General features: G+C 30.6%; 1 protein-coding gene across 1 annotated transcript; it reads left to right on the top strand.

Annotated features, from left to right (window-relative positions):
• The first annotated feature begins 4,255 nt into the window (after positions 1 to 4,255).
• Positions 4,256 to 11,032, top strand: LOC114300571 (oxoglutarate-dependent flavonoid 7-O-demethylase 1). Its single transcript, XM_028245439.2, has 4 exons — positions 4,256 to 4,548; positions 5,877 to 6,121; positions 6,864 to 7,188; positions 10,511 to 11,032. The coding sequence occupies exons 1-4, from the start codon at positions 4,303 to 4,305 to the stop codon at positions 10,775 to 10,777; spliced, it is 1,083 nt and encodes a 360-aa protein (XP_028101240.2). The 5' UTR covers positions 4,256 to 4,302; the 3' UTR covers positions 10,778 to 11,032.

Below are 11,032 nucleotides of genomic sequence, written 5' to 3'. Positions count from 1 at the left end.
TTATTGTGGAGGGAGTGGACCTTTGGACAAAAATAATTTAAATTTGGAGTTATGAACTGAGTACCTCAATTTATTTGAACTTAAAGCTCTAAATAAAATAGAATAACAATATATATATATGTCTGTGTGTAACCAAACCACTTAGGCTTTATTTGAGAATATGTTAAATTAACCAAAAAGTTAAAAAGCGAATACAGAAAGTCAATCTATTTTTTGATATGTCTTTTCATAAAAATAAAAATTAAAAAAAAAAAACTAAAAATTCACTAACAAAGTCAATTTCCAAAGAGTTAGTTTGGGAAATGACTTTTTGATTAAAATATGAGCTGAAAAAAATTAAACTGATTGGGAAAAACTTTTTCAAATTTTATAAAAAAATGTACAAAATGGAGATTATGAAATGAAATCATTCGCTTTATGTATTGACTTTTTAGCTCAACTACTTCTCAAACATAGCCTTAAATGGGACACACAACTTAATTTAAAAAAAAAAAATCAACTGCTTGGACAAATTACACAAGATAATGATACAATAATGTATATACACAAACATATTTTCTTTTTCTTTTTTTATTAATATAATTTTGTTGTACTCTTCTTCGTACTCACTTATTTTACATCAATAAATTATTTTCTTTGCGAATAAAAAAAAATAAAATGAAGCCATTCAATCTCCACTTGGAAGTATTTTTTTGTTATAGTGTAATTTCATCTAAAATTTATATTATTCGTTGTGACTCAACCCAATAATCAACTTCACGAGTTTGTCAGTTTGTGCTCTAAACCCTAAAGGCACCTCCAAGAAAAAAATATTGGGCACCATCTTATAATCTTGCACATTTTACGCATTTGATGACAGCACCAAAAATCTATAAATTGAATGTTAAATAACAAAATACAGCCGCCGCGCCTCCCCCCCCCCCCCCCCCCCCAAGAAAAAGAAAAATAAAAATAAAAATAAAAATAAAATAAAATAACACCTGAATTCTAACATTTGTTTTTATATTTTACAAAATGAAGTCCATTCTCTATAATGCGCTTTATTTAAAACTTCCTCATTCATTAATAAATTTCATACAAATTTTCAAAAAGCATTTTTTTTTTTTTTAATTCTTTTACTTTGTTGGTCTCTTACCAATAATTTACTGTCATCTTCTCAGTGGCTTTGTTGTGTAGAAAGGTGTAATAGTGTTACTAGGAGTGGTGTAATTATGCACTCTGAATTCAATTTGGAATGAAGGCTCATTTTCTGTTCAAAGGAAACTTGTGCACAAAATTGTTGAAGAATTTAGAAGTGAATGAGAATTGACTACATTCAAATAAAAGAATACAATATTTTATAGAATACGATCTAAGAGTCATAACTTTAAAAATGATCATGAACACTTTTATAAATACAATTTTCATACCATTTATTTTTTATAAAGTTTTTGATATTTATACGGCATGTCAAATATAGGATAGATTAATTTACTTTACACATAAAAAGCCATACAATTTCTAAGTGGTGATTTTATATCCTGCCGACATGACTACTAAGGGATGGAGGAGGAGCTTGGGGGCTGTGGCCCCTGCAAAGATGAAAATCATACAAGTAGATATACTAGTCTATACTAGTCTCAATGTTGGTCTGTAAATTATTTAGGGATTGGCTCCCCCAATCCAAAGCCAACCATATATCCATTTTAATACTTGTGCTATAAAAGTCAAAACCCATTAATTGTGATAAGTCAGTTACGTGATTCTTAGAATTTGGACATTTGTATTCATGCAATTTCAATGAAAAAAAAAAATTATAATTACAAAAATTTTGTAGAATTTTTAAAGTGATATATTTTAATGCCGTTACGTTATTATATAATTTTGTATATTTTTTCTTTTTGTGGATCATTTATGTCATTACAAATACAAAGGCAAATATATATATATATATATATATAGGTTCCATTATTAATACATATGTAATATTCTTTTAATTCTTTTGTTCTTTATTAAAGCATCTTTAAAGCTTTTTTTTTTTTTCCCATTAAATTTGGGTAAAGAATTTGGTAGAAAGTTTAATCTAATATCAAGTGTTCCAATGCTAAATTTTCAATTTTCATCAAATAACGGGTCGACCGAGAGGACGACTGGGAGGATGGCTGGGTGGTCGTCCACTTGGTTGTCTAGTTGGTCATTCATCTGGTCGTCTATCAATGGTTACCTGCGAGATTTGATGAAAGTTAAACACTCCCTTGATTTGATGAAAAAAGTAAGGCTCTCTTCATTTGATGGCAATTTGGTAAAACAGTTGGAACATTGTTTTCACTAAATTTTCATCAAATTTGAATTTGATAAAATATTTGAGTCTGAGTTGGAGATGATCTTATGTGAAAAAAAAGTATTTATACAATACATTTTGTTTTATACATGTCTATATTAAAATTTTATTTGCATATTTTATTAATTTTTTTTCGTTTTTATGCTTGTAAAAGTGGATCTTTGTCTATAACATATAAATGATATCTTTGTCAATAACAAAATAATTAAAATTTTATTATCAATTCTAAATGCATATAACTAGCCTTTCCTACAAAGAATTCTTGTGTCTGCCGCTATGCAAGACGTCCATTAATCCAAGCATCGGAGGTGATAATGAATTTTTGTCTTAAAAACATAGTATTCAAATACTAATCTCAGTCACAATTTATTCCAACTTTTGTAGAATTTCTTTTGCAAGGACTTTCTTCTGTTGTTTTATTTTAATTTATTTGTATTAAATCGATTTTTTCCGAAAATATTTTCCAACAAAAATTTCATTCTTGTTGAAGTATGAAGCTGGGTGAAGGAAAAAAGAAAGCAAAGGATGATTATAACTTTTCTTGGTCTTGTGTGGAAATGGATTCTTGGAAAAGGCAAACATTGTGTATTTTGTGGCCTTCAGGCTGTGTCTTTGTCATGCCACTCTCTGCTGACTTTAGTTCAGTGTGATCAATTTAGGTGGATGTGTTCTGGAAATACTAAGGTCAATTAGATCATGGTTTGAAGCTCACAAAATGGGTGCTCTGTTGTGATGTGGTGAGCAAATTGCTTGCTCTGTTTCAATGTTTGGCTGACTTGTTTCTTAACTATTCAGTGCATCTATGTACCAAAATCATTTTCGGTGTGACTTGCATTCACCAATTTAAATCGACACCACCCCCCTCATTTTCAAGATAATTTTCTGAGTTGTCGTTACTGTAAGATGGATAGAGGATGTTTTTTTAGATGACACTTCCATTAAAATGCTATTCAATAAATTGAAATATAATATAATCTGTAATTGCTAAGTAACACTTCAATAAGAAAAGTATGACACATCATAAAACTTTATTTCAGCAACCACAAATTGTAACAATTTTGGGTGTATATCTGCTAGTTGCTGCTGATTGTTGATGCTACAGAGCTGTTTTTGGGCTTGGGTGTGTATCTGTAGCTTAGGGGATTATTTTACTTTGGAGGTGATCTGTTGTTTCTATTGTTTTCTTTTGCTTTCGTGACCGTTTTGATTGGACTCTCTCCAATCTTGAATTAAGTGCTGACATATGATTGAGCTACTTCTTCAGTGCCAACTTAGTTGGGATTGTTGAGTTTAATTATGATGCTCGATGCCCTTTCCTACTTTATTGATGTAAGTTTCATCGCTAGTATTTTGTTTCTTCATCAATAAAGGTGCCTTTTTTTGTTGAAAAAAAATAAAAAAATAAATAAAATAAAATAATAAATTTGTAACAACTTTGTCAAAAAATTATGTAACATTTATCACAATTTTTGTTTTTAGTATTTATCAAAAAAATATGTAACAAGATGTACATAACCTCTTTTATATGTAATTGACCTAATGTGACAATTTATTCAAAACACTACAAATAAAAAGCAAAATACAATAAAAAATATATTTAGTCATATATTAATTACAAAGCTGGAGATAATTAATAATAAACACTAGTATAATAAGAATATTTTCAAATCATAAGGGTGATGATCACCCTTACTTTCTACCTTCTAGGTCTATCATTTGTCAATACATCATGTATTTATCAATCTTATTTATATTGGATTCAAGTCATGAAAGCAATCCTCTCTCTCTCTCTCTCTCTCTCTCTCTCTCTCTCTCTCTCTCTTTTATTTTTTATTTTTTATTATTTTATTTATTTATTTTTTTTGTAAAAAAAAAAATTAAAACTAAATATACTATTTTAATAAAAATCTCATGCGCTGACTCATTATTGTTCCTCTATAAATACTTATGTTAGGTGTTTGCAATTGTAACACCTAAAGAAAATGGCATCATCAAAACCAAACGGGTTAGGGAGTTCGCTGACCATTCAAGAGCTTGCCAAAGAGCCCATGCTTGTCATCCCGGAGCGCTATGTTCGTTTAGATAACGAACCTTGTTCAAATCTCTCAGAAGATGCCACTTCCCAAACCATCCCTACTGTTGACATGCAACAATTACTAATGGGTGAGGCAACTGATTTTCAACTAGACAAGTTGAATTCCATTTGCAAAGAATGGGGCATCTTTCAGGTTTTCATCTCAAATATATCTTCATTTTATTTTATTTTATTTTTGTTATCTTGCTTTCGTTAGTACAACGGAGGCTGTATCATAAAGAGAAATAAAAAGCATCAGATTATTAATCTCTTTCTGCTGCTGTTTTGGAAGCTCAATAGTTTGGAGCTAGTGAAGAATTATGTTGATTGTTTGTTTTTGCTGTGTTGTTTGTTCTTTTTTTTTGGGATTTTGGTTGCTTTTGATTGGCTTCTCACCGATCTTCGGTCAAGTGCTTGAAAATGATTGTGCTTCGTTTGCGGTGCCAACCTAGTTGGGATTGTGAAGGTTAGCTATGATACTTAGTGGACTTCCCGGATTTGTTGATATAATTTTGCATGTACTTTGCTTTATCATCAATGAATCTTTTATTTTGCTTATCAAAAAAAAAAAAAAAAAAGAAATAATTTTGGCTAATTAAATTAGCCTATTTTAAATTTTATTTTATGAGCAAAAAAGAAAGCTATTATTAAAGAAAACCAAAGAGTAGAGCTAGTTCAGGTGATTGCACACTTATAGTCACTCTAAAAGCGCGCTTTTAGAGTGATTATATGAACCAAAATTTTCTTTTTATGATTTTTTTGACTGACAGAAAAAAAGTTTATTGGTATAAAAAGAGAGTATAAGACCGATACATTAAAAATAATAATAATAAAAAATAAAAATAAAAATAAAAATAAAATTACATCAATAGAAAGGTAAGGAAAAACATTATTACTTAGGAACACATTCTAATTAAGTTGGCACCTAATCCAAAGCCAATCATATGCAAGCATAAAAAAAAAAAAAAAAAAAAAAAATCAAACTACAAGAAAATAATTTTGATAAGTACTTTTGATATGGTTTTTCAAATTTGCATTTAAGAGAATTTGAGGGGCTCATAGGGCTATCGCGAGTCCCCAATTTAATTATCTGAATTGTTGATTTGATAAGGCTCTCCATATGTATTATCTATGAAAAAAAATGAAGTTCACATCATAATCGTAACTTCTTTTATTTTATCATGTTTGTCTCCAAAAAACTGGATGGGCTAATAAAAATGTTATGATAATCGGATTGATCTAATTTTTTCCATTAATAATATACGAGGTGGACTTTACAAAATAAATTGTTTGGATTATCAAAACGAGACCCGTGGTGGATCTCACAGACTGCTCAAGTTCTCTCAAATACAAATTTAAACTTGAAAAAAATCCCAATATTTTGGGGAACAACCCCTTATATTTGAAGAAGAACCATACTAAGATGTGTGTGTAGAAAATGAAAATATATGTACTAATATATGGTAGTGCTAATGTTTGTAGTTGGTGAACCACGGAGTTAGCTCTTTACTAGTGGAGAAACTGAAATATGAAATTGAAGAATTCTACAAGTTACCTTTGGAAGAGAAGATGAAATACAAGATGCAGCCAGGTGATGTTGAAGGGTATGGAACCTTGCTCATGCAAGATGATGAAAAACTTGATTGGGGAGATAGGCTTTATATGGTCGTCAACCCTGTCCACAGAAGGAAGGCACACCTACTTCCACAGCTCCCTTCTTCGCTTAGGTCCTCTCTCTCTCTCACGCGCGCACACACACACATGTTGTAATGAATCCATGTATGTATTTCTACACAAGAACATGTTCTTATATGTCCACGTACCGGTATACTTAGAACGCACACAATATAAAACAACAAAAAAAAGTATTTAAAATTTAAAATGAGATGTAACTTTAAATCACATAATATTTTTTTGGGTATATAATATTTCTGATTAAACCATGAATTAAGTTCTAGTTTGCAAATGGTTTTTTAGTAATTTTTTCTATTTGGTTATTGACTTTTTAGAATAAAGTTATATATATATATATATATATTCTCATTTGTCAACTAAATAAGAAGAATTTTAACTATAATGTTTTTTGTTTGCTTATTTTCGTCTTTAATAATTACTTTTTTTAATTCAAAAAATTTTAAGCTTCTAAATTTTACTTGACGAGATGGAGTAAGAAATTTATAAAGTTCAAAAAAAGACAAAAATATTAGATTTTTTTACTTATTTTGACTTTTCAAATTTATTTTTGGAACTTTTCAAAAAAAATTAATTTTTAGATTTGCCTACTCAAGCCGATTAGAGAAAAGTAAAAAATTTTGACATTTTCGAAAAAATAAAAGTCAGTAAAGACAAAAGGTTAAAAAAAAAAAATGATTTATTTGGAAGTTCACAAATAAGCCAAATATCCAAAAAAGTGACTCCTTGGCTGAACCAAACGTAGCTTATGTATTTGATAATTTTTTTTGTTTTTAGGAAAACCTTGGAGTCTTACATCTCAGAGTTGCAAAAACTTGCAATGACAGTTTTTGGGTTGATGGCAAAAGCTCTAAAGATTGACAAGAGAGAGATGGAGGAGATGTTTGATGATGGAATGCAATCAGTGAGAATGTCATACTATCCTCCATGTCCCCAACCAGAGATGGTGATGGGCCTGAGGCCTCACTCTGATGCTGACGGCATCACCATCCTTCTACAAGTCAATGGAGTTGAGGGCCTCCAAATTAAGAAAGATGGGATTTGGATTCCTGTTAGTTTCCTCCCAGATGCCTTTGTTGTTAATGCAGGAGACATTCTAGAGGTTTGTTTTCCATACTCTCTCTTCAAAATTAAATATTTCTTCCAAATTACTTGTTCTGATCCGGTTAAATTTTTTAAACCCTACCAATCATTGTCAAGCCTCTTTGTTTTTTTAGGTCGAAGGTGTGGAGTAATACTTGATAGCCCGAATTTATATGACTCGAATGTGTCAAAACGATATCGTTTTGAGGGTAAAATTACATTATTTTGATACATTCGAGTCATTCAAACCACACAAATTTGAGCTACCAAGCATTTTTCGAATGTGTGTTTCAAACATGGTAGGTACCAAACAAGTGCATATATATATATATATATCATTTACCTATTTTCGATTTTTATTTTTATTTTTTTCTTTTGTAATTTGGTTTTGTTGATCTGATATCATTTTGAATTATTGACTACTAACTCGTCTAAAAGAGAGATAAGCAATTTTATTATTTATATTTTATTCTCAACAATTTCATTTACATAACCCTAATACCACAATAATTGCCATTTTGTTTTGAATTAAAGAAGAAAGTTGCATCAACGTAATTAGGTGTCAACATGTTCAGATAAGATGTATAGTACTAATCTTATTTTTACAAATTAATATGTAAGAATGTTTAAGAAATAGTAGATATTCAAAGAATTCTAAATTAGTGAAAATTAATAACCACAATTCATATCACTTAAAAATTTAAATATTTTTTAAAATACAGTTTAAAATTAAAATTTTTAAATAATATGATTCTAACTAAGTTTGTAAGTGCTCGTACATAAGTTAATTCACTATTAGAAATTCTCATTGTTGTTGCTGCCATAACCACCACTAATATACTCCCATCGTGCAACCACTAACGTCAACACTACTATCACACCACCATCACAATTATTGCCACCGCCACTACCTCTGCTACTACCACTACTAACTTCGTCAACATTGCCATCGTCCCACAGTCACTATCATTATTTCTCTACTACCACCACACCCTCGCTATCACCACCTCTCCATTATTTCTATCAGAACTTGCCACCTCCACCACTATAGTTATTGTTGCGATAGTCACCATCACTACTTGTCTAGCTGCACTTAGAGGTGGCAAACCCAACATAAACTCATGAACCCATCCAATTATACACATTTAAAACCGATATGAACCCGTCCAAATCAATAAATGAGCTTAAATGGGTTGTTCATTGTCAACCAATTCAAATTGGATTTACATGGATTAGACATAGGTATCCATTTAAGCTGCAAATGGACACCACTTCTACCTCCAACCCCCCTTTACCACTATCTCTACCATCGTCACTCCTCCACCACTACCACCACTCCACTACCACTATTGCCACTCTACCACTAGCTACCACTTCCATCACCACTACTACCTTCTCAACCACCAAGACTTCGCCGCCGGCACCATCCTCGCAAACATACCACCAAACTGCCACCGTTACTCATCAACTACCACAACTACTGCCATTCTACCACCACCACTGGCAACACTCAACCGCCATTGCCTCTGACTAGGGCTGCAAATGAACCGAACTGCTCATGAACAAGCTCGGCTCGATTCGGCTAGGCTCGATAAGGGCTCGGCTCGGTTCGGTTCATTTAGTAAACGAGCCGAGCTCGATCTCAAATATTAGGCTTGTTTGGTAAACGAGCCGAGCTCGAGTTTGCATAAGCTCAACTCGTTTATCATTATTAAATTATTTATATATTAAATAATGTAAATAATCTTTTTTATTTAATATTTTTATTTAAATAATATTAAAAAAAATTATCGAACCGAACTTGAGCTTAGCAAAGCTAGGCTCGACTCAATTCGTTTGTAGTCCTACCTCTGACAGACCACCAACACAACCTTCTCCTCTACTACTGCCATTCCACCACCACCACTACTTCACTGCCACCTCCTCTTTGCCACAACTATCATCATCATTAAAAAATAAAAATTAAAAAAAAAACATGAAATAAAAAAACTAAAAATTTTAAAAAATAATATATAAATAATAATATTTTTAAAAATATATAAAAAATAAAATTTATATCTTAAAATAATAAAAATAATTTTTAAAAAAATAGAGAAAAAAAATAGATGAAGTAAATGAATTGATTGGGTTTATTTATCCAATCTATATCCAATTCAACCCGATCCGTTTAAACCCATTCATTAAATGGGCTAGTTTGGATTATGTTACTTTAAATACATAAACCATTTTGATCTGGCCATACCTGCCCATATTTTACACTTGTAGGCTCCATTACAGCTCCCATTATCATAACAACTACTATCCCTTTGCCTCTGCCTCTGCCTCTACTTTTACCTCTGCATCCATCTCCATTTCCACTGTCATTGACATCAGCACCATAACCACCATTGTTGTGGACATTGCCACTTTCTTCTCCTCCTTCTCCTCCTCCTCCACCACCAACACCTCGCCACCACAATATATAAAAATTGAAAGATAAAATTTTAAAATAATAAATTTTATATTTCAAAATCAAATAATTTTTTTATAGTTCAATACTCATATTTTTATCAAAACAAGCATTCAACTTCAAATATTAAGTATTTAGTATTCAAATTTCAAATTTTATTTTTATCAAATATCACTTTAATTTGGTACTTAAAACTTTATTTTTGGAAAATTAAAAAAAACCGCTAATGTTTGACTTTTGTAACAAAACAAATTACGAGTTTTAAATTTTGTTAATTTAAACCCTAAAATTTTAATTTGTTTTCAATCTAAAACCATATCAAAGCATTTTCATTGAGTAAAATGGACGGAAGAAATAGCATTTTAGTTATTAAATTTAATGTAAATGTATATAAAATGTCTAAAATATAATTTTTCATTGAGTTTAATAACTAAAATATTTACTCAACGGAAATAGGTTGATGGTTTAAATTAAAAATAAATCAAAAAACTAGGATTTAAAATGACAACATAAAATATGCAGTGTTTATTTTATTACAATAGTCAAATCATGATAAGTTTTCTTAATTGTTCCAATAAACTGTTCAAAATTTGATAAATAAAATAAATAAATGAATAAAAGCCACTTGGACACCACTAGACGGTATATGACATTTTATCTGACCCAAATTCGAGGGCAATACATGAAAAATAGTATAACTTTAAGTACTGTACAAAAATATTGGATGGCTCCTGTCAATGTAAGAAAAATATAACAGTTATGTGAACAATGTATGAAATTAATTTTTAGACTTTTTTCATGGATTTCCTCAGGCTATGGTCTAGTAAAATTCTAGGTTTTGCCAAGTGGCACAATGTGATATTTTATTGAGATTTATGGTATCAATTTGCAGATATTGAGTAATGGTCTCTACAATAGCATTGAGCACAGAGCAACGGTGAATTCAGTAAAAGAGAGAATGTCCATTGCAATGTTTTTTCACCCTAGGCTTGAAGCTGAGATCGGACCTGCAGCTAGCCTTCTAAACCCACAAAACTCTCCATTATTCAAAAGGATTAGTACAGAAAAGTACTACAAAAAAATTCTCTCTCGCAAGCTCAAAGGAAAGTTATTCTTAGAGCAAATGAAGATTGAAAATGAGGAAGATGACACTGCTTGATGGTAATCACTAGTAGTCTTAAAAATAAATTTAAAAAAAACAAAATATTGGTATTTGTACTATGTAGTGTATTAAGGTTTGGAACAAAACCTCGAATAAAATGTCATGTTTGAGACAACGACATGCAAAACCTCCCTTCTTGTGCAAGATAACCCAAAATATAACTAGCTTGCTCAGTCAAACTAGTTGTTTGATCTCTTTTTATGTATAAGTATAAGTAATGTACAAAAAAATAATAAATTTGTGGGGTTTGTA

Source organism: Camellia sinensis, chromosome 9, assembly GCF_055761805.1.
Source record: "Camellia sinensis isolate YWXY chromosome 9, ASM5576180v1, whole genome shotgun sequence".
NCBI classification, from domain to species: Eukaryota; Viridiplantae; Streptophyta; class Magnoliopsida; order Ericales; family Theaceae; genus Camellia; species Camellia sinensis.
This window is presented reverse-complemented; position numbering and strand designations above follow the sequence as displayed.

Bases quoted from the DNA above. Each gene is read 5' to 3' on its own strand.
- LOC114300571 (XM_028245439.2), top strand. From the start codon at position 4,303: ATGGCATCATCAAAACCAAACGGGTTAGGGAGTTCGCTGACCATTCAA. The intron at 4,549-5,876 runs GTTTTCATCTCA...TAATGTTTGTAG, and splicing joins AAGAATGGGGCATCTTTCAG to TTGGTGAACCACGGAGTTAG. The intron at 6,122-6,863 runs GTCCTCTCTCTC...TTTTGTTTTTAG, and splicing joins CAGCTCCCTTCTTCGCTTAG to GAAAACCTTGGAGTCTTACA.